The 24,500-nt window shown below is 47.2% G+C and overlaps 1 protein-coding gene across 1 annotated transcript in view; it reads left to right on the top strand.

The window, feature by feature from the left end:
• The first annotated feature begins 2,620 nt into the window (after positions 1–2,620).
• LOC138973159 (activating signal cointegrator 1 complex subunit 2-like) overlaps positions 2,621–24,500 on the top strand; it is a 91,121-nt gene continuing 69,241 nt past the window's right edge. Inside the window, exons 1-2 of the mRNA XM_070345835.1 lie at positions 2,621–2,853; positions 6,563–6,724. Of these exons, the coding sequence (XP_070201936.1) occupies positions 2,776–2,853; positions 6,563–6,724 (240 nt within the window). The 5' untranslated portion in view covers positions 2,621–2,775. The remainder of the gene's footprint in view (positions 2,854–6,562; positions 6,725–24,500) is intronic.

Below are 24,500 nucleotides of genomic sequence, written 5' to 3'. Positions count from 1 at the left end.
TATAACGTGCGCCACACACAAGACAGAAGTCGCAGCACAGGCTTCATGTCTCACCCAGTCACATCTTCTTCTTCTTCGTTCATGGGCTTAGACTCCCACGTACACTCGTGTTTTTGCACGAGTGGAATTTTACGTGCATGACCGTTTTTACCCCGCCATTTAGGCAGCCATACGCCGTTTTCGGAGGAAGCATGCTGGATATTTTCGTGTTTCTATAACCCACCGAACTCTGACATGAATTACAGGATCTTTTCCGTGCGCATTTGGTCTTGTGCTTGCGTGTACACACGAAGGGGGATAAGCCACAAGCAGGTCTGCACATAAGTTGACCTGGGAGATCGGAAAAATCTCCACACTTAATCCACCAGGCGGCCGCGGCCGGGATTCGAACCCTCGACCCGGCCGATTAAGAGGCCGACGTCTTACCACCCCGCCACAGCGCCCGTCACCCAGTCACATTATTCTGACACCGGACCAACCAGTCCTAGCACTAAGCCCATAATGCCAGACGCCAGGCGGAGCAGCCACTAGATTGCCAATTTTAAAGTCTTAGGTATGATGAGGCCGGGGTTCGAACCCAAGACCTCCCGATCACGGGGCGGACGCCTTACCACCAGGCCAACCGTGCCGGTCTATGTGCGTATGAGTGTGTGTTTTGTGTGTATGAGATTTGTGTGAGTCAATGCCTGTGTGTGTGTGTGTGTGTGTGTGTGTGTGTGTGTGTGTCAGTGTGTGTGTGTGTGTGTGTGGGTGTGTGTGTGTGTGCGTGCGTGCATGCGTGCGTATGTACATGTGTGTGTGTGTGTGTGTGTGTGTGTGTGTGTGCAGTGTGTGTGTGGGTGTGTGTCTGTTTGTATAAGAGAGAGAGAGAGAGAGAAAGAAAGAGAGAGAGAGAGAGAGTGGGTGTGTGTATACATGTGCGTGTGCGTAAGTGTATGTATGTGTGTTTGTTTGTAAAGGTGTGTATGTCCGTCTGTCTATATGTGCGTATGGGGGTGTGTTTTGTGTGTATGAAGTGTGTGTGAGAGAGTGAGTGAGTGAGTGTGTATGTGTGTACGTGTGTAACTTGGGGTGTGTGTCAGTGTGTGTGTGTGTGTGTTCGTGTGTGTGTGTGTGCGGTGTTCGTGTGTGTGTGTGTTTGAGAGAGAGAGAGAGAGAGAGAGAGAGAGAGAGAGAGAGAGAGAGAGAGAAAGAGAGTCAGTAAGAGAGAGGTTTGTCTTTCGCTGGGGTATAAAGTGCCTTGGCGTTGCACTTCTACTTAATTTTATTCAAAGTCGGGTTTTCCCGTCTCACATGCCCCTAATGGCTTTGCTGTGAGGGCGTTAATCTTACATTTCTCCAGTATGTCGGTCTGTCAGAATGTACAAACCGTCCTAACCCTTACCCTCCGCCCTCGTTAAATCATTTAGTCAAGTCACAGTGGATGTAAAACTGATTTGATGGATGTGTTCACGCATTGGTAGTGTATATGTGTGTGGGCAGGCGTATGTGTACCTCCACACTGCCTCTCCCTGTGTTATCGTATTTGATTACATAAGCAGCGTATAAGTAATGATTATTATCGTTTGTCTTGTATTTTATATCTTAACGAATTACTGCCTTCCATCAATTTTTTGTACATTTACTTGAACTTACATGTTGCATGTCTTAGACTTAATGTTCTCTTCCTACGCGCTTTCGTCCTAGTCTCTCCTTGTGGTCGTTTGTACTTTCTCCCCCCTCCCCCTCCCGCCCGACCGACACCCTCGGCTTCTTTTTTCTCTTCTGTAGATTCTTCTGTTCATATTTAGTTACCCATCCCCGTTCTTTCAATTTGTTCCGTCTTCTGGTTTATTTTGGTTATCATTGTCCACCATTATGAAAATGTGTGTAATTTAGTATTTTTCTGGTCACGTAATATAAGCATTTGCTTGAGTGCGTGTCCTAGTTGTATGTTTTGAATTGTTTCATGCGAAAAAATTCTGAATAACATTTTGTTTAAACCAATGTAAAAAGAAGAATTCGTCTGGACAGACCGAAGTATGACGTCGGGACATATCTCTTATTAGACATGAAAGCTCCCATTAAAAAAACTGTTTTTGGACACACACCCACACCCACTCACACCGTCACGTCACACACACACACACGCACACACACACACACACACACACACACACACACTTACATACGGGTACACACCGCACACACACACCGTGACACACACACACACTGACTGTGCCGGACTAACTTGACACACTAACACATACACACTCACACACACGCACCAGACACACACACATACCGCAGATTTTTTGTTTTGTTTTTAGAGATTAAACCCCCCCCCCCCCCCTCACACATCAAAAACTTTTCCCGGACACACACACGTACACTTCCGCACACACATCATACCGTTCCTAAATGATAGAAGGAAGATTGCTTTCTCACTTTGAACTATTTGGCAAGAACGGCATATCTCTCACGCGAAAAAATAAAGAACATACGCATTCAGATGACGCATTCAGAATAGCGGGGGTTGTCTTGTTTCGTTTGCTTTCACACGGTTTAGATTTGAAGGCAAATTAATTAGGAGCAAGCTTTATTCCGTTAGAGAAGTGGTCTAAAGACTCCACAAACAAGGGACGGTACTACCACCCTTGTCGTGTCTTGTCTTGGGCTTTAGGGCTAAAAGTGTTGGTGTTTTTCGTTTAAGTTTAAACTTTAACGTACACAGATTTAATCTTTGAAACGAAAGTATAACGTAAATCTCTCAAATAATTGGGTTAACAACTGGAGATGGCATCGGTGTGTGGAGTTCCACTTGATAAAAAGGAAATCGTTGAGGGATCGGGCAGTCGGACAATTCCTGCACTGGTGAGATTGTTTTGGGGAAAGTATGCAAAGTGTCTTTTCACAGCCAGCCCCTTAACCGGTTATTGACTTCTTCTCTGTGTACCCACACAAACACACAAACACACAGCGGCTCAAAGAAATGGAGCAATAAACCATTTGTCTCTCTCTCTCCAACAGTGGTCCCTGCAACATAACAGATCCAGATCCAGATCCAGTCTCTCTCTCTCTCTCTCTCTTTCACTCATGTGTGTAGTGTGTGTGTGCCGAACCTTCCCAATCCCATCGCAACTGCTGACAAAGTGCAAAGCTCGCCGGTTCGAGCTCAGCCATTTTTCTTTTTTCTTTTAAAAGATAATCTGTTTAACTTCTCTCTCCCCCTCTTAACTTTCCTTTGCTCTATTATATTCTTTATTCCAAGCATTTCGGTGATCGAACTGAGATTGCAATTGACAAAGCAGCTTATATTTCGAGTCACTCAGTGATTCGGCATTGCCCGGCGGATCACTGAATTCGCCCGCGAACCAAACAACGTGTGTCACTGGTCCCGAGGCTAGACTGAAATAGCATTAGTTAAAACAAAATGCAGGAAATAAATACTTAACATGGAAACAAACAAAAAACAAACAAACATGTTTTATTTATGGCAAAAGATAAATCTACTTTGCATCAAGATACTTCGACAGAATCTCGCTGACACCTGCGAACGAACCGCATCTCTCGCTACGATCAGTCGCTCATCAGTTACGTCTCTCTGAATCCAACACTGATCATAATTAATCTTTCTCCACAGTTCTTTGAATTGAACAGCAATTAGAAACTCCTGCAAAGCACAAATCATGATTTACAGGGTAAGCAGCCATGTGACTCGTGAGTGCCGGTTCCTGAGCCTGGGGGCTCGAGCACCGACTCGCCAGTGCTTAGACCTCCAGCCACGGCCTTAAAAATAAGGGTTAGTGGCTACGGTTACGCCTTTTTTCACGGCGTAATGCTACTCGGCCATTCTATAGTGATGGCATTACATCATTTTTATTCGGATAAGCGAGTTTACTGTCGTAACCCACTCGCTAGAGGCTACGGTTACGCCTTCTTTTTGGCGTGCAGACACTCGGCCATACTGTGAATACGACACCATCCTATTTCATAGTAGTTGTAGTATTTTTCTGTCGTAACCCGATTGATCGATGCTAAATTTACGCCTATATATATGCCATGACGCCATTTTGAGGGGGAGGCAGCACTGCACGGTACTACTTTTCTCAGAAAACTTCCCAAAAGCTCATCAGATATTAACCCTTACGCTGGTTGTCGTGTCATATGTCGCGCTACTTTACGTATACGGTCACCTGGTTGTCGCGACATATATCGTGGGGCTGCCTCAGTCTGTTTGGTCGGTTCCGATTACCTCCCATGGACGTGAAAACCTATCCTTAGATCTGTATTCACTAGAAATAAGGTCAGTTGGGCCCTGAACCTGTAGATCCAAGTTCTGAAGCACAATTGAGTGGGCGAGTGTCAAAAATACAGGGCACCCAGCTGAGCTGTAGCACATGCTCCAAAATGGCTGCTCCCATGGATCCACGGCGTGATCGCAATGTTTTTCAAGACTTTTTTGATGATTTCTTCGCCGATCCCGATCTTGACGAAGTAGGGGAAGAAGCCATTTACATTGATTTACAAGATGTAATGCTCGTTGGGGACATTATGGACCTAGATCAGACCCCAAACAACAGAGACTTTGAAGCAGACGTTCAAGAAGGTGTACAACCCAAAAGAGTTTACCGTACTTTCCGGGTCATAAGGCGCGACTTTTTTCCTCGAGTTCGACCCCTGCGTCTTGTATAATGAAGCGCCTAATCCGTGTATGAAATACGAAAAAAATCAAAGAGACCGCTTGAGTACCAGTCAAACAACTTGTGATAATGCATGTTTCAGCTACTAGGTACTGCCCTGCCTTTGATCTGGCCGCACACACAGATTTCCACTCTGTTAAACTCGGTCACTGACTGGTCACTGACCCCGATGCAGGAAGTGTTTCCTCTCTCAGATATGACAGGGGAACCACCTCTCATGGCAAAAACTGGGTCATTGACCTCTGGGAAGAAGGTCGTGTCTTTTAACAAGGCCACCCAGCTATCACAATGCCTTTGATCTGGCCGCACACACAGAGCACACATATTTTCACTCAGTTAAAGTCGGTCACTGACCGGTCACTGACCCCGATGCAGGAAGTGTTTCCTCTCTCAGATATGACAGGGGAACCACCTCTCATGGCAAAAACTGGGTCATTTTGGTGCGCCCTATCGGCCCCCTGCGTCCAATGGGTGACTGGATTACAATTTTTTTTAAAAAGAAGGGGGTGCGTCTTAGATAACGAAGCGCCTTGTCACCCGGAAAGTACGGTAATACTTATCCTGCTTACAAAATACATCTACTTCAAGAGGATGTACTGCACATTATATACACCACCAAATATTATTAATTACACTCTGATGACAGCTGTCTCTTTGTCAACGGTAATTAACCAGTGTAAAATGTGAAGTGTTCAAAAACAAAGGTGCATTTTGATAATCTACGTTACCACCAGGTAACATGTCATTAACTAACAAGCTGTGCTCACTCCTCCTTTTACTTTAAAAGATCACCATGATTTTCATAAACTTAATCCTTTGAAAACCAATCACTATCAGTGTGTGTCCCACCCTCTGCTATCTTTACAACTATACAGTAGGCACAACCAACTGGTAAGCACTTTTCATTTCTTCTTCTAACCCCATGTCTGCAGACAGAAATGACTAATTAGGTGCAAGACACTTTCCCACAGCCAGTCACTTACCAGGAGATGCTTAAAACAACATTCTCAGTCTCTCTTGCCAACCATGAGCCAGATTGGTAGAGCGCCCGATGGCTTAATGTCACATTGGTGGTCACGGGTTCGAACCTTTTTGTTGGCAATTTTTTTTTTAAATTCTTAAACTTTAAAAACAAAATCTGAACTCGTAATTCTTGTACTTTATTAATTTTTTCTTCATTCCAAAGGTTTCGATTGATTTAATAGATGGAAATAATGAGAAAAAAAAGTTGCATAGTTATTGGACGATTTCCCAGAATTACCCATTCTATTTTTTAGTAACATCAGCTTTTGTGAAATGTCCTATGGGTATCATCACAACTACATGTAACGGTGAGAACGACAGAACGTTCAATACACAAAAAACGAATGGAGAAACTCAGAAACAGACGAGTCGACACATGCTCGAGAACTCACGTGTAATGTATGTTTGCAGTTCAACTTTCTATTTTCACCCCAGTAAATTGAGTGCCGGGTTGGCTCATTGGTGGAACACTATAGTCCACTGACCCGGTGGTATCGGGTTTGAATCCCATAATTGGCAAGAATTTTTTTTCTTTCAAACTTCTCAATCTTTTAAACTTATTTTCCTTTTTTTGTGAACTCTTTATTCTTGTATTTATTCATTTTAATTCATTCCAAAGGTTTCGAGTCGTGTATTGAAAATCAAATATAGCTTTCCCACAATCTTGTATTCTATTTTTAGTCCAGGATACTGCCCCTGTCTGTGTGCAGGAAAGGTTGAAGGGCATTGTATCACCACGCGTCGACTGAATGTAATGGTGGTTTAAGGCTTGTATGAATTGATCTGCTTGTGCTCCTGCTCATAATGATCAAGATTTAAATGACAGATTATTGTTTTTGAACTCCTGAATGTTGCAGCACCCTGACTGGTGCATCAAATCCAGGTTTGTGTCCTATGTGGCCCCTCCCTTGGACAGCAGTGACCAGGGGCTGATGGGGGAGTGGCTTGAGCGACTTCAGTACATCTGTGCAGATCTGCACTGGCTCCTTCAGTTACCACACCACAAGTTTTGGTGTCAGGTAAGCACACTGGAAGAGACAGCAGTCATACTGATGTGTATACTGTCTCTATTGTATCCCACTAGTTGGACTTTAGAATCTCTGCACCTCTTTGTTCTGCCCCCTCCTCTCTGCAAAGATTGATTTTAACTAAATTAAGCCTTTGCCAAGTGGTTAGAGCACTTTGCCTGATGGATCCCCAGGTGAACCAAGTTCAGTAGCACTTTGAGCATTATACAAATGTCTGGTTTGTCAAAGCAACAGACTAGCTGTCTTCATTGACCCAGATATATATAACTTTTGAGGAGATTGTTTTAAAATATTTGCCTATGGGCCCATTGCAGAAACTCAAGTTATCAACAGCATTTCTACTCGGCGCGCGCGGTATGAGAATCACGGGTCGTAACTCTCTGGAATTGGTCATCCGCCGCCATGTTGGATGCCTTGCACGATCTCTGACAGTGCTTGAGCGTTGGGTGGCGACTCGACAAAAGTGAAAATGACACGTTGTGTGGCATAGGGGGTAAAAATCAAGGGTCTGCCAAACCCGGCAAATGCAGTAGGCAGCCCAGAGATCCCTAAGTACCTCTCCCAATTGTAGTACTTTTCGGCAATATTTACAGTTTCAAATTGCTAGGATAGCTTCTTTGTGGTTTTAGAGAGGTGTTCTGGGGAAACTGAAAGGTAGCCTCGTCAGGGGACAACTATTCAAACTCATATCCTCATTATTTTGATTCTCAATTGAGAATAATCATTTATAGATGACTATTATTCATTTCCCTTTTTAGGATGTACTTGCACGTACTGGTGGTTTATTACCCAAATGTCCTCACAGTGACTGAGGCTTATATAAGGCTCGGTGATTCGTGTATTTGTTTGTTCAGCCCATTTCTTTCTTGTGTTTATTCACAAGAAGAAAAACAATAAAGATAATCATTCATGTATGATTTATGGTGGGATTTTTCCTCCATGGTGTGTACTAGGATGTATTGTACTAAATGTACTGTGGTCGTATATTAACGGGTTATATTCCCCGTATGTGTACTATGCGTACAGGTTCATTGGAGGGAGGGTGTAATAGTTGTTTGTTTGGTTTAGCAACGAGACAATTCATCCCTTTTTGGAAGATGAGGGTGGTCCGCCCGAGGGCAGACCGGGTTGTAGGTTCGGGACAATAGATTGACTATTGTCGTTTAGGCAGCTTAGGGATTCTGTTTCGGTTCGCTGAGTGGTCGTGTGGCCGTTTTCGCTGTTGGTTACGGCGCTCGCGCCTTTCCCTGTCTGCATACACAGTGAAATACGCAAAAAGAACAAGAGTGCAATGAAGAAAACTAACAAAGACGGCATCCAATATGGCGGCGCGAAGAGAGTATGAGCGGAGTTGTGCCCCTTAGGGCTAAAGCTAGCCGATACATTTGATAACGTCACGCCGAGTAAGAAGAATGAATTGGACCTATACTGTATATATATGTATAGATGGTTGTCGGAATGTTGATCACAAATCCATGAGCATGAAGATGTCTAAATCTAGTGTATAGTCTATCGGTCTTCTAATACATAGAGTTGGGGTATACATATTGTTTATGTATTCTGTCCGAAGGGTTAAGTGTAAAATGTATCTTTATGCAAACCTTTGGCATAAAAAATGCATTAAAGTACTTACGCATAATGAAGAGACATTGGAATGATCGTTTTGCCTGCCACGGCGCGAAAAAGTATTCATTTTGTTCGAAATTACGTCACCAGCGACGAATACGTCACTACAAGATAGGTGTACCTTTGATGTAATAACTTCGGAATTCGCACGTGTACATTTGTTTTGATTAAAATCAAAACGAAAGTAGATCTAAGCTTCAATGTAAATTTTATTTGTGAAATATTTGCTTTGTGATTCGTAACTGAAATAAGCATGGTATTGTGTTGCTTAGTTATTGATGCATGAATTGGCATCTCGCAGAATTACACGCCCCTGAGGAAGGCCTGGCAACAGGTCAAAAATTTGGGCTGCCACTTGACATTCTTTGTTTGGCTTTTCTTTTCCTTGATATATATATAACAAAATCAAGGAAAAGAAAAGCCAAACAAAGAATGTCAAGTGGCAGCCCAAATTTTCAGGGGCGTGATATATATATATATATATATAGTAGATGAATACCCGCTTCGCCGGGTAGCCGGCTTCGCCGGGAAGAAGTACTTAGAGCCGTACGCCGGCTTTGCCGGGTCCGAACAATGGACCCGCCAAGCTTAGGTCCCTCCCAGATTCGTGGAATGGGAACAGCACGAAAATGATTCAGTGGCCATAATGCCATTCCTGACCATATCGAGTCCCATCCTTGTCGACGAATGTAACCGTGTTAATCACCTTTGGAGGCGAACTCCACTCAAACAGGATTGAGCAATTTAGAGCTTATCTCTAAGCCCTTTTGAACTGTTATGGCTTCTCAAAGGAAGGCCAGTACATACAAATACACAAAAGCCGCCAGACCACATCACAAACAGAACTGAACAATCCACAGGTGTTGCCCACATAGAGAGACACACACACACACACACACACACACACACACACAAACACAGAGAAGCCGTATATATAGAGAGATAGATGACAGTGTATTTTTCGCGTGGCTATAAATTGATTCGACCTTTGCACTTTTACAGTGAGGATAATTTACGGGTCCAATTTACGTTCTGGACACTGCGGTGACCTTCTAAAAATAGTAACAGAACGCCGGGAATATCCGAAGATGCCCCCTCATACTATAGTGCACCATACGAAGGAAGGGAGGTAAACGCTGAAAACATGGAGAAGATAAGGAAGAGTTACTGGGAATGGTGAAATGAACAGAAAAACCAAAATCGGTTCAGCGCTGCGTGTGAGTGCACATGTATCTTAAGGAAGGCAGAACCTACGTCACAGACTCGCTTGCAGGAGGTACAAAGGAATAACTCGAAAGAACAAGAAGATTTATGGTTGTTTATTTTAGCTAACTATCCAGCCACCATTTCTATGAACTTAAATTCGTTTCGTTTCGGTAAAAAACTGCAAATACACACAAAAAACACATATATAAGTCACAGAATATAATATCAATTTAATATCATATTCTTACTCCGAATCACATTAGCATTGAGTCACCTGAGATGCTTATCACTGAAAAACGCTTACCCGGCTAAAGAATTTAAAGGGAAGCAACCCCATCACCAAAACGAAAGTGAAAGTAGCTTTGGTAATGGGCCAGTACACCGGGAGTTACCTCCCATACGGGTGTATGCCACGTCACTTCCTCTAGGAACACGTGCCTATTATCATACGTCTTTTTCACCTCGGAGAGGACGGTTCACTTTTTGACGCTCTGTGGCTGACCTTGTGTGTTTGAGTGACACCCGCCGGCCACGTTACCCAGCTTGTCTGCTCGCCTTGCCTACAGTTTGGTGAGCTCGTTCCCGTTTGTTGTTGGTTGTTTGCGCTGTTTCGTTACTGTACGTTGTCCGTTTTTTTTACGGACTTGTGTGTCAGTGACTTGCGTGTTTCGCCATTTTTGTTGTGTGAGTTAGTTAGCTAACTCGTGTGACTTTGCTAGTAGCTCTGCGTGCCCTCTTTCTGTTTGGGCAAGTGTAGCTTTAGTATTTTGTTGACGCGTAAGCGTGTGTGTTTACTGTGTTTTCAGTCGTTTTGACTTACGTTTCAGTAAATCTTTTTACTTTGCCACGTGTTGTTGACGTTTGTGTCAGTGTCTTGCGTGTCGCCATTTTGTTGTGTGAGTTAGTTTTCTAGCTCGTGTGACTTTGTTTGTAGCTCTCCGTGCCTCTGCTTGTGGGGCAAGTTTAGCTATAGTATTTTGTTAACGCATTAGTGCGTGTGTTTACTGAATTTTCCAGTCGTTTAGACTTATGTTTCAGTAAATTTTTTCGCGTTGCCACGTGTTGTTGTCAACATGTCTGATTCAGACAAGCGCCGTGGCAAGTCGGACCCCAAGGGGAAAATTAAGGCTAAGTCTTCCTCTTCCAAAGCAACGTTACTTGTTACAGACCAAGAGCGTAACACTTTGTTGGCTGTACCAATTTCGGCGCCTAGCGCTGTTACTACTTCTGCTTCTTTTGCGGCGCCTAGCGCTACTGTTACTTCTGCACCTGTCTCTACATCGGAGACTTCGTCTTCTTTGTTAGCACCTGGACAAGGTGCGTTGGTTTCCTCTCTGTTAAAGTCACTGGTTCCAGAAATCCGCAGCTTGGTGCAGGCAGAATTTCAGCGTTCCGTCGCCAGCAGTTCGGCGTTTCCGGCATCTGGCAGTGACGTCCGGGCATTGGCTTCCGTGTCTTTGTCCTCCACTTCCGGCTTGGAGCAGCGTCCTCCCTCTTCAGCGTCGGTTGGTAAGCAGAGCTGGTCCGATAGCCCTCGTGAGGCGCCTGGACGTTCTCCTTCGGGGGACAGCTCTTTCGCATCGGGTCACGACCGATACCTTGCTGATCTTTCATTTCCGGCGATAACCTACGAGGCCCCGGACTTGTTCGAACAGCGGCGGCAGTCGGTTTCGACTGCCGCATTTCCGGCACTTGCCGGAAGTGATGATCCGTCCGCTCCGGCACGCTACGGCGGTCGCGGCAGGATGGAGTATTCACTGACTTCCGGTCCTTCCGGATCGCGAAGTCAACCAGTGCAGTCTTCACTTCCGCATTTTGCGGTTCCGTTGACTACACTTCCGGTTTCGGCCGGAAACGCTTCTTCCTCTTCTGGTGGTTCCTTCCGGATACCAGATAGTGGATTACAGCGTGCGCCTTCCGGCTTTCAAGCGCCTAGGCTTGAGCAGGCATCACTCCACTCAGTCGGGGGAGTGACGTCAGCTCATCCAGCTCCGGTTTTTGCGGATGGTCGTCCTGCTTACCCTTTACCTTCACAGGGTTTTGGGCGGCAGGATGACGTTAGTGCTCAGGCTTTTCCGGTTTCCGGTTTGCCAGGGCATGCTTCTGCTTCCGGAACTGGTGACTTCGGTCATGGTTCCACGTGTGACTATTCTGATGCTCCATCAGTGGTCAGCGAGGAGTCGCGGGGCGTGTTTCCGTCGAAGCTCAAGTCTGTTCTTGACGTCGCGGCGGAAGTAACGTCTCGTTATTTTCCTGAAGGGGTGGTGGCTGCGGACTCTTCCGCATCATTCGTTCCTTCTGCCATGGCGGACTTCCGGCCGGCACAGGAGGATGTTTCTTCCTTCCGGTTCGCCGAGTCTCCGTCAGTGGCTTACCAACTTTCGCATTCACTGGTTCGTCCAGCACATGCGGGGAGTGGTATTCGGCCAGTGCCTGTTCCGTTACTGCTTCCTTTTGGTCCAGTTCCGGAATCAGCTCAGCAGTGGGTGGCTTCAGCTGCCCAAGCCTCTTCCTTCGTGCCTACGGCCAATAGGAAGCTTGGCATGCCCAATCAGAGCCAGAATTGGCTGGCGTCTTTTGCACTCCCTAGGGCTACCCTTCCGGTTTCCCGGGAATTGCTGCCTCTTCTGACTAAACCGATCAAGCGTGATTCGGTTTTGCCGGTTTCCGAGGCTTCCCTCCTCTCTGCTGAGGAGGTTGGACGTCGGCAGATCGAACTGTCCTCCATTGCGGAGACTCTCGTTCGGGCTCTGTCTCGGGCATTGACCGATTCGCTAGTTCCTTTCACTCTCAGTGAAGAACAGAATGCGGACGATGTCTCTGCGCTTTTGACCGCATTGGCCAAGGTCAATGAGGAACAATTGCGTCTTTCCTCCCTGCAGTACACCCAAGCGGTACTCTGCAGGAGGGATCTCTTCCTCTCGCAGTCCCAATTCACGGAGCTGGCTACTAGGGAGACCTTGAGAGTCTCCCCGGTCTCAGAGGAGTCTCTCTTCTGTCCGCTGGCACTGGATGCCAGACAGAAGGAGATTCAGTCAAACAAGGACAGTCAGTTCCTTGACTACACTCTGAAGGGGGTGAAACAGTCTCAGCCTTCTAAACAGAAGCAGGCTCAGACATCGTCTGACCCCAAGCCAGCTCAGAAGCGGCAGGCTTCGCCGGCCGCTCGTGGTGGGAAGAAGAGGACGGCATCGGGGAGGGGGCGTGGCGGCTCTGGAAGTAAGCCACACCCCCAATGAAGCGCTCCCGATCTCACCTCCCTCCCGCCCTCCATCTTGGTGATGGCGGGAGGCCCCTCCCGGGCACTTTCTCGTTGGATGTCGGTAGTAGACAGCCAATGGATTGTGGGAGTGGTGAGTTCGGGCTTCCGTCTACTCTGGCGGGAGGAAAAGGCGCCTCTTACCCGAGTGCCTCCGCGGTTCAAGCCCCCCTTCTCGCAGGAAGCACGTTCCGTCTTGCAGTCGGAAATTGCCTCCCTGGAGCAGAAGGGCGCGGTGGAGAGAGTTCGGGTCCACAGCTCCCTGGGATTTTACGGGCGTCTGGTCGCTGTTCCCAAAGCATCAGGAGGATGGCGTCCCGTGTTGGATTTATCTCTCCTCAATACTTTCTTGAGGGAGATAAAATTCAAGATGGAGACGCCAGCCTCTGTCCGAGACTCTCTCCGCCCAGGAGACTGGGTGACCTCGATCGATCTCACGGACGCATACTTTCACATTCTTATGCATCCGACCGACCGGAAATGGCTTCGTTTCCGGTGGGGAGATCAGATCTACCAGTTTCGCGCACTCCCTTTCGGGCTGTCTCTCGCACCGTGGATTTTCACCATGGTGGTGAGACAGGTCTGTGCAATGGTGAGGTCCCAGGGTATCCGTCTGCGGGCTTATCTGGACGACTGGCTCATCATGAACCAGTCCCAGAGCGGCTGTTCGCAGGATACCCTGACGGTTCTTCGAGAATCCAACTGGTTGGGGTTCTCGATCAACCGGGTAAAGTCGGAGCTGACCCCGTCACAGACATTCACTTATCTGGGGATGTCTTTCGACACGGTCGCTTGGACTGTCCAGCCTTCTCAGAGAAGGGTGGACAAGCTCCAAGCTCAGATTCGCTCCACTTTACCTCTCCTGATGGCTTCCATCCGCTCGCTCGCCTCCATCTTGGGGCAGATGGAGTCTATGGCTCTTCTGGTTTCACTGGGCCGGGTCCACAAATGTCCGCTTCAGTTCGCGCTGAAGCCGTTTGTGGACTCTCCTCTGGTGGACTGGGACGCCCTCATCCCTTTGCAGGGATGGTTCCAGTCTGCGACCCTTCCGTGGTTGCACACGGAGTGGGTCTGCAGAGGTGTTCCGATCGTCGTGCCCCTCCCCGACCTGGACCTCTTTACAGATGCGTCCAGGGAGGGTTGGGGGGCACATACAGATCTTCAGACTCCTCCCTTTCCGTTACTCAGCCGAGTAATCCGGAAAGCGGAGATGGAGGAGCCGGCCCTTCTTCTTCTGGTCGCTCCTCTGTGGCCGTCGCAGGTCTGGTTTCCAGATCTTCTTCGGCTTGCCCAAGGGCCCCCCATTCCTCTCGCACTCGTGCGAGGGGAACTAGTGCAGCCCCGAACAGGCATTCCACACGAGGAGCCCAGTCTTCTGAAGCTTCACGTGTGGAAATTGTTCGGGACTCGCTGAAGCGCTCTGGGGCGTCGTCTTTGACTCTGGACTTGGTGGCTCGCTCGCATAGAGCGTCCACCTCTTCAGTTTATGCTTCCCACTGGAAGGCATGGACTGCCTGGTGTTCAGCTAGAGGGGTGAGTTCGGTGGCTCCGCGCTCTATTCAGGTCGCTAACCACCTCTCTTTCATGTCTTCACAGGGCGCCTCAGTCTCCTCGTTGAGGGTCCGGCGCTCCGCTATCTCGGCGACTCTTCAGCAGATTGGTCGTTCTGTTCGAGTCGGGGGCGTTATAGCTGCAGTCATTAAAGGGGCTGCTCTTAAGGAAGCTAAAGCTCGTTTGCCCGCTCCCAAGTGGGACTTGTTTTTAATCCTGGAATTCCCTCGTTCTGCGGATTTTGAGCCTTTAAGCGAGGCCAGTCTGTTCAATGTCACTCGCAAAGCGCTGTTTCTCCTTTTGTTGGCTACGGCCCGACGGGGTAGCGAGGTCCACGCCCTGTCGGGTCAGCCTGGAGATATCTCCTTTGAGCCGGACGGTTCCGCATCTTTGCGTTTCCGGCCTGATTTCCTGGCCAAGAATCAGTCTCCGGGGCAGGCCTCTCCGCTGGTTAGAGTTAAGGCTCTGACCAGCGCGTTGGCCCCGGGTGACCCCGATTCGGTCAATTGCCCTGTGAGGGCACTTCGTCTGTACTTAGCCCGGACTCAGCCGATTCGGTCTAGTTCTCAGAAGTTGTTGTTTATCTCTCTCCTTACTAGGCGCGAGAAAGATTTGTCGAAGGTAACGTTGGCCCGGTGGGTGTCCTCGCTCATCAAGCAGGCTTATGAGTGGAGGCGCACAAAGAGGGGGGGGGTTATGCCCTCCTTGCCACTTGACTCGGCCCGAGCCCATGAGACGAGGGCGTGGGCATCCTCTCTGGCAGTTCTGCGCTCCAGACGTCTAGAGGAGGTGCTGACAACTGCGTATTGGCGTTCCGAAGATGTTTTCATAAATTTTTATCTTCGGGACGTCACAGCTCTTCGACAGGATGGCTCCAGAGGCCTTCCAGCGCTCATAGCAGCAGGCCAGTTCCTGTCCAGAACTTGATGGTGAGTTTTGATTCATTTCTAGCCCACCGCCTTGTTGATGTTATCTGCTAATGTGATTCGGAGTAAGAATATGATATTAAATGGAAAATTTCCTAAATAAATTATCATTTAATTAATATACTTACCCGAATCACATACTGTATTCCCTCCCACCTGCCCCGCTTATGGTTTTAAGATTTTTTAAAGCCGTATGATAATAGGCACGTGTTCCTAGAGGAAGTGACGTGGCATACACCCGTATGGGAGGTAACTCCCGGTGTACTGGCCCATTACCAAAGCTACTTTCACTTTCGTTTTGGTGATGGGGTTGCTTCCCTTTAAATTCTTTAGCCGGGTAAGCGTTTTTCAGTGATAAGCATCTCAGGTGACTCAATGCTAATGTGATTCGGGTAAGTATATTAATTAAATGATAATTTATTTAGGAAATTTTCCATTAAACCCTGCGATAGAATACATAAACCACAATTCAACTAACATTCACCTGAAAACAATGAAATAATCTACGAACATTTAATAACATACAGAGAGTGGCCGACAACCCTTAATTTATAAAGCACCATAGTCTCCAAAATTGTCAAATAACGAAACATACAACTGCGATAATAACTATCCCGTTTAGAACACGTACACATGACTACAATTATCGAAAAGACATAAACAATACCTCCCTAAAACTATTGACCTTCAAAAGAGAAAAAATAACAACACCTACCAAAACTACTAACGCACTAAAAACTCTGTTGACTGAGACGAACACACAAATACAAACATTAGAAAACAACAAGTCTTAACTAACAAAACAATATTTTTACCTTTGCGCCATCAGGCAGGAACTGTTCCTCATGAACACACAAATCCATGAAAATCACAAGTATAAAACACAGCGGGTTCGCTACTAACAAAAAAGCGACCTCCTCCCTCCAGACTCAGAAACGTACTAACGTAAAAAGGACAGTTTATCCTCGACATCGACTTAATATGTTAATGAGGCTAAAAACCGAAAACTACTCAAAACTAACATTTGAACACACCCAAACAACGCTGCTATAGCAGGTTCGAAAACGTTATGACAAAAAGATATAGACAACATACCGAAATAAATACACCCAAACTACGCTTGATACCTGATAACATGGACTGCACGGATCATGATAAGCCAAAACAGGGTCGCCTGTTCATAACTGCGGAAAAGAGCAAGTCATAGCCGCTCAACACGTGCTAACTAAAACTATGCCAAGTTGGTCAAAAATACAAGGTGAGCGTTAATCAAGTCTTGTGACCTTCGTGCATCCAGAAAACATAACAAACTACGATGCTTGGTCGAGCACACGTACGTCACGCAAATAACACGTGAATGAAACCAAAACAACAGTCACACACGAAACCGGCCGTGAACAACGGCAGGCACACTGCGCGCTGAGAGCACGTGTTGAAATATCTCATCGATGATATTGTGTCCGGGGTGTAGCTGAATACGGTGTCTAAATTTGAAAAAGATCCACCGAGAACTTTGGCTTTGGTGTGTCGGTATGGGGGCCCGGGTAGCTGAGGTGGAACCAAAATCGGTTCAGCGCTGCGCGCTGAGAGCACGTGTTGAAATATCGACCAGGTTGTGTCCTGTCCCGGGTGTACCTGAATATGCCCACCAAATTTGAAGCAGATCCATCGAGAACTTTGGCCGTGCATCGCGCACACACACACACACACACACACACACACACACACACAGAGACAGACAGACAGACAGACACAAGTCGTATATATATATAGATATGTACCTATAGGTGCGTGATCCTTTTATAGTAAAGAAAAAAGTGAGCAATGAGTTTGCACCATGCTTATGATTATGAAGCTTGCCCCCAAAATTGTTCTCAATCCTAATTTATAAGCTATATTTTTTAGAAGTTTCGAGTATCTGAAAACTCATGACATTAGTTTCACTGAGGTCTGATTTTGTGGCAGTGGACAGGGGTGGATCACATCATTTTAAACGGGGGGTTTCCAAATTTCTTTCTGGGACAATTCGACGACGGAAAGCGTTTAGTTGAGGGTGCGAAGCGTTCGAACCTCCTAGGGGGTCCGGGGGCATGCCCCCCCGGAAAAAGTTGATAGAAACAAGGAAAATTGAGCCATCTAAGCAATCTGAGCTAAGAAACTTCCCCTAATACACCTTCCAAAATGTAAATTTAAGAAGACAAATTTGGATAAAAACAAGGACAATTGACCGATCCGGTGTAACCTGAGCCAATAAATTACCCAACTACTGTCATTTAGAAGACAAAGGCCGACTCATAGGGGGGGGGGGGGGGGGTCCTGGGGCATGCCCCCCCCCCCCCGGAATTTGTTTTAGTTAAAATTAAGGAAAACGGAGCAATCTGGTGCAATCTGAGCCATCAGTTTTTCTTTATTTTCAAATTGATTTATTTCTTCTTTTTTTCTCTCTTTTTTTCCAGGCTGGGGGGAGGGGGGGGGGTCCGGAAACCCCCCTGAATCTGCCCCTGGTGGAATCCCCTGTTAAGACCTACCAATTTAAGACTTCTCTCTTTTTAAGACCAGTTGACCTTGATATTTTAGATTTAACATGTATAGATCTCCATATTTAGAAATCCTCTTTTCTAGGACCTGTTTTTGTTTAGGTCCTGAAAGGGTGGTTCCACATACTGTAGCAAGAGGCATTGTCCCGTAAACTGGAGCCTTTGTGCCATTCCTCAACATTCAAACTTGTTTAGTGACTACAGTAATAGCGGCATTACTGACTTCAACCATATATTTTAAGTTGTAATCTTCTTCTTGTCTTCTTGTCGATCACACTTGTTATATTGTCAGCCCGGACAGCGAGACGAATGATGCCGTCTTCTCCGTGTCTTCCTTTCCTCCGTACAGCTTGCAGTGGAGGGAGACTGCAGTTGGCCACACGGTTTTTCTCAGACTCTCAAGGATGGTGCATCGCTGAAGGATGTGTTCAGTGGTCTGGTCCTCTAGTCCACAGCTGCACGTAGGGGAGGGGACCAGCTTCATTTTTTGGGACATGTGGGCATTTAGGCGGTTATGCCCAGTGCGGAGTCGCATCAGCACGACTTGTTCATGTCGCGTGAGGAGATGATAATCATCCTTCCATTTCTGGGGCCTAAACACTGCCTTGATGAGGGTTTTCTTCTTAAAGGGCAGCTGTCGGGTTGTGGCTCTCAAAATCTGTTCCTTAGAATGAGTTATCATGTAACTGAAACTATACTTAAAAGTTACTTGGTGATTTTGACAGCTTGATAACACAAGTCCGAAGACTTTAGACATGCTACAATGTCTTTAATCGAAGAAAGTTTGCATTCTTGGCCGAGTCAATGCAGCCCGCTCGAAAATTACTTCCCTTGGACGCGTGACGTCAGCCGCGGAATCGGCCGGGTTGAACGGTGCTCTCTTTATGCCGTGTAATGGGCGCAATCGGGTTGTCTAGTCAAGCCCTCAAGCATACTTCACGGGTAGGTGAAGAGAAACTTAGGATGGGGTAACTTCTCCCAGGCCAAAATTTCGCAGTAAAAAACGGAGTTCATAACATGTCTTCTGTCCCCCTCCTGCTTTTGTTCCACTTGAACCCTGTTTTTGTTCAACTTATTGGCAGATATTGTCACGCGTCGAGGAACACAAACACACACACACAAACACACTCACACACAGACACACACAGACACAGACACACACACACACACACACACACACACACACACACACACACATACACACACACACACACACACACGTGTTATCACACATATACACACTACACATACACACATACGTGTTATAACACACACACACACACACACACACGATAACCATCACAAACACAGTTTGACAAATTCATCTTTGATTTTTTGCGGCCGAACCCCCCTCCCCCATTTTCCACACTAGATCCACTGTTTCATCTTTGTCTCCGTCTCTCTTCCCTTTATCTTATCTCGTCTATCTACTTGAGTGAGTAACTGAAGATGTATTATCATCATCTCTTTCCTAGATTTTCCCACCGACAGAGTTGGCTTTTGTCTTGAATTCAGTACCTCACACGTACACGGTAATTGGTGTGACACCTCAAGCGGACCTTCTTCATAAGTGTCCAGTGTCTGCTGACAAGGGACACGAGGGTCTGTGGTTGAGCAACTTTATGGTTTAACCGGGTGGACTGGAGGAGTAGCAACAGCATGTGAACCACTTTAGAAATGACTTGTAAAGGTTGCAGTCGGTCAGATCAAAGAAGAGAAAATTCCGGTAGCTCAGTTGGTAGAGCACTGGACTTGTGATCGAAAGGTCGCAGGTTCGAATTCGGGCCGGGACGGACACGGGTCAACTTTATGTGCAGACCCAGAGACGGAAGCCATGTCCCACCCCCGTGTCATCACAATGGCACGTAAAAGACCTTGGTCATTCTGCCATAAGTGCAGGTGGCTGAATACACCTAAACACGCAGACACCTGGGTAGCGCGACTCCGTTGCTGCTAGCTTTCCACTGGGAGGAAGCGACCCGAATTTCCCAGCGATGGGACAATAAAGTAATGAAAAATGAAAGAAAATGAAAATGTGAACGTGGGTCTTGAGAAGATATTACCATCCTAATACTTTACTTTGTGCAAGAATCAATCACGCGTACAGCATTACAGATGTCCAGCTGAAGTCTACATTGTACTGTAAACTTCACAGCGGCCTTATCGGCTTCCTCGAGTGACGTCACAGCAAGGCTAACGCTGCGGCGTCTTTCTTGTGCTGACAGAGTTGTCGGTCGCGGATTTTGAGTCGTTTCGGCCTGCCAACTGCTTCGTTTTTTTGCGGATTGTGAGAACTAGCAGAAAGTTTCACGCATTTTAATGGTTTCAAACTAATGATGAAAGTGTTTTCTTCTGGACCAAATCAACAGTCTTTAGTTGAATCAACTCGGAAAACTCTTAAATCCGCGCATTTTTGAGACCAGGCAACCCGACAGCTGCCCTTTAATGAAGCTGACAGGGTTGTATGCTTGGTCTCCCTGTGCTATTGTTTTGTAACCGTGTGCCGAAACACTACGATCACCTCGGGAAGCGAAGTGCAATCAAACAGGATTGAAAATGTTAGGGCTAATTTCTTAGCCCTATAAAAACTGTTATGCAAACCCGAAGGTTTCCATGAACATACAGACAATCAGAAACCACCAGACCCCATCACAAACAGAATTCTACAATCCACTGGTGTTGACTTTTAAAGGCCAACAACTCAGGTGCAGAGTCTGCTGTGAAAGGAGCGGTAGCCTCCCCTGTCACAGTGGGATCCCGCAGTGGGCAGGTAACCACTGCAGTACCACTCGCCTTTGTTGTTCGACGTTGTGGAGTTTCTCCATGAGGTGTGGAAGTTTTCCCCCTGCGAGGGCCTCAAGAACTGAGAGTGCATCTGTGAGGAAGACCACCTGAAGACATTCGCTAGAGGAGTCCTGAATAATGGATGCAGCCTGCACGAGGGCTTGGATTTCTGCACTGTAGTTGGAGCAGCGATTTCCAGTGGGAATGTTAGTGGTAGTGGTGTGCCCCTCAGGAAAGGATGCATACACGCCAGCTCCTCCGTTGGCCACGGCGTCAGTTGCAGAGCCATCAGCGTAGACGTGGATCCAGGATTCACAGGGGTACTGATCTGCAATCATGGCCAGGGTGAGACTGCGTCTGGCATGGTCGCTCTAGCAATCTTTGGGGGCAATCTGTGGGACGGTCATCTTGATTTGGAGTTTTGTTTGACTGTCTTTTCATGGTTGGGGTGTGTCAGAGCCTCGCGCCCCCTAATTGGCGTAGAGGCGCGTCCCCCGGGTGGTGGATGGGGGAGCCTTCTCTACTAACTTCTGAGAGAAGGTCGCATCACTCTCGATGCCGTGAACCTAATTAGGATCTTTTTCTTGTTTCTTCTCTATTTCTGCCTCCCCAAAGTCCTTTTACTTTCCTTTTCTCACCCATAAAATTCTTCACTTATTACCCTTGTTAAGTGGTTCTTGTATAGAATATAGTCAATGTTTGTAAAGATTTTAGTCAAGCAGTATGTAAGAAATGTTTAGTCCTTTGTACTGGAAACTTGCATTCTCCCAGTAAGGTCATATATTGTACTACGTTGCAAGCCCCTGGAGCAATTTTTTGATTAGTGCTTTTGAGAACAAGAAACACTTAACAAGTGGCTCTATCCCATCTCCCCCCTTTCCCCTATCCCATCTCCCCCCTTTCCCTCGTCGCGATATAACCTTCGTGGTTGAAAACGACGTTAAACACCAAATAAAGAAAGAAAGAAAGAAAGTGTGTCAGAGGTGTTCAAGGGCAGTGTTGTGGATGGTAACTGATCTGTGTACCCTCTGGACAGTCTTTTGCTCTCATGAACAAAACTGTTGCGCTTCAGCCGGTTCTTTGTGAGACCTTCCAGCTTGTGGTGCATGGGGTGGTTGGGTAGGCATTTGTACTTCTCAGCCATGATCTTGGCATCTCTTCTGTCGCTGAGCGGCTGCAACCCAACAGTCTCCTCCGTGATCTTGATGGGTGTGGACTCATGGCTCCAGTGATGGCTCTAAGAGCCTGGTTTTGCACCTTTTCCAGGCCTTGTAGGTGAGACTTCGCTGCTGTCGACCATGCTGGGGATCCGTACTCAAGGTGGGGTCGGACGGCTCCTTCGTATACCCGCTTAAGTATGTTTTCGTTGGCACCCCAAGTGGTTCCTGCCAACTTGCGCATGATGGATATCTTCCGTCTCGCTTTGCCTTCAGCTTTCTGGATGTGGGGTCTCCATGTTTGCTTCTTGTCATAAGTGACGCCGAGGTATGTAACTTCCTCTTCTGTTTCAGGGATGTTCCATCTAGCTTGATGGTGCCTGCTTTCTGTTTTGGAGACAGGGTGAAGAGTGTGGTGGAGGACTTTTTTCTGTTGATGCTAACATTACAGTCCTCTGCCCATGCAACCAGGTTGTCAATTGCTAGTTGCATTCTGCATGTGGCTGTGGTGGCATGTTCTTCTGTACACCACATCACCAAGTCATCAACCGCCCTGATATGGCCCTTCGTGGTCGGCTGGGCGTTAAGCAAACAAACAAACAAAACCAAGTCATCAGCATAGAGGTCAGCATGGATTCCGTTTGAGAGTGTTTCCATAAGGTCGTTGATAAAGACTAGGAACAGAGTCGGCGAGAGCACGGCTCCTTGGGGGACTCCATGTCGCAGCAGAACTTTCTTGCCTTTTAGGCCGTCAAGGGCGACTCTGGCTCGGCGGTTGTGGAGGTAGGACTTTATCCATTGTAGCATGTTGCTTGCCACGCTCCTTCTTTGCAGTTTCACCAGAAGTCCATCTGTCCAGACTTTGTCAAATGCCTTTTGGAGGTCTATCCACGTGGCGAAGACAAGCTCTTGTCTCTGAAAAGTGTCCTCTACTTCTTGGGCGAGATAAGTTGCTTGTTCTTCGGTGCTGCGGAAAGTTCTGAAGCCTGCCTGTTCTGGTGCAAGAATGGAGTTTGTTTCGAGATACCAGAGAAGACGCTGGTTTATTATCCTCTCCATAGATTTTACAACACAGCTGGTGAGGCTGATTGGGCGGTAGCTTGCAGCCTTCCTTTTGTCTTTCCCTTTCTTCAGGACCGGAATCATGCAGGCTTCTCTCCAGATCTGTGGAAGGGTGCCTGTTGCCCAGCTGTGATTGAAAACATCAAGGAGTTTGAGGACAGCAGTGTTTCCCAGGTGTTTCAGCATCTCATTGGTGATTCCATCTGGCCCTGGCGATTTCTTTGTTTTGAGCTTCTTCAAGGACTGATTCAGCTCGTGTAGTGTTAAGGGCTGCTTCATGGAGCCGACAGGCTAGGCGGGGTGTGACTCGGCCGCTCTCTCTGCTCTTTTCTGGCTTCACGCTGTTGTTCCATGCGGATGGGGACATCGCTCTCCTTTGCATACTGGTCTGCAAGGCGGTTTGCGGCTTTCCTCCCCGTCAGCATTTCACCATTCTCCTCTAGCATGATTTTCTGGCTTCTTTGCTGCTCGTCATTGATTTGGCCCATGATCCTCCAGAGTTTCTTTCCGTCCTTCTCAAGGTTCAGGGCTGCTGTTTTTTCTCTTCCAGCTCTTGCGCCTGGCTTGGAGTTTTGCCTTGAGAAAGTGGGCCTTGGTTTGCTGGAGTCGGAGAGTGGCCTTATCTGACGGGTTTTGTTCTGCTTCTTCGCGGGCTTCTGTCATTTCGTGTTGTAGTTGGTTGCTCCAGTACGGGGTGTAGTCCTTTCGGGCTCCTCTTGGAATGGATTCCTGAGCAGCCTTTAGGATGGCAGCGTTAAAGTCTCTGACTACACGGTTGATATCTCTTCCTTCAACTTGGATGTCTGTGGTGAGATAGTTGGTTCGGTGTTTGAAGAGACCCCACTTTGCCTTCTTGCAGTTCCAGCGTGTGAACATAGGACTGGTGGGACTGCTCTTGTCAATGACTAAGAACACCGGTCTTTGGTCACTGCCTCCGAGCTGCTCTCCTACTTCTCGCTGGATGCCCCTGTCGACATCTTCAGTGCAGAGAGCCAGGTCTGGGGTTGACGTGGTGCGCCAACTTCTGGAGTAGAAGGTGGGGGGGGTCATGAGGTTTGTTGATGAGGATGAGTTTGTTGTCGTCCTGCCAGTTTTCGATCTCTTCACCTTGACGGTCCATGTGATCGTAGCCCCAACTCTGGAAGTGACTGTTGAAATCACCGGCTGCAAGGAAGCTAATTAATTGAGTCTGGGACTTGAATGGTGTCAAGGCAGAGCGGGCGGTTGTTGGGAGGAGAAGTTGAGGATGTGTAACTCTGCTGTCTTCAGCTTGATTCTCATCATCTGATATTCAGCTCCCTCCATGTGAACTGCTGTCTCGCATGCAGGAATGTTGTTTCTAACAAGAGTTAGGATTCCGCCTTTGTGTCTATCAATTCTATCTGACCCGAAGCACTGGTAGCCTCGGATCTTGAAGGACTTGCTGCTCTGTAGATGAGTCTCCTGAAGGCATCAGACGCTAATGTTTTTCTCATGCAGGATGTGTTCCAGTTCCACTTTCTTGTTCAGAACTCTTTTTGCATTCCAATGCTGATGCTTCTTGGGGGGTCCTGATGTGCTGCCAGTCGTACTCCTCACCCGCCCCTTGGCGTGTCGAGGCGGTTTAGACCTTCGGCGGGAGGGACCTCCAGTCGCTGGGGGTCACATGGGCTCTGTTGA

The sequence above is a fragment of the Littorina saxatilis genome, linkage group LG8 (genome assembly GCF_037325665.1).
Source record: "Littorina saxatilis isolate snail1 linkage group LG8, US_GU_Lsax_2.0, whole genome shotgun sequence".
NCBI classification, from domain to species: Eukaryota; Metazoa; Mollusca; class Gastropoda; order Littorinimorpha; family Littorinidae; genus Littorina; species Littorina saxatilis.
This window is presented reverse-complemented; position numbering and strand designations above follow the sequence as displayed.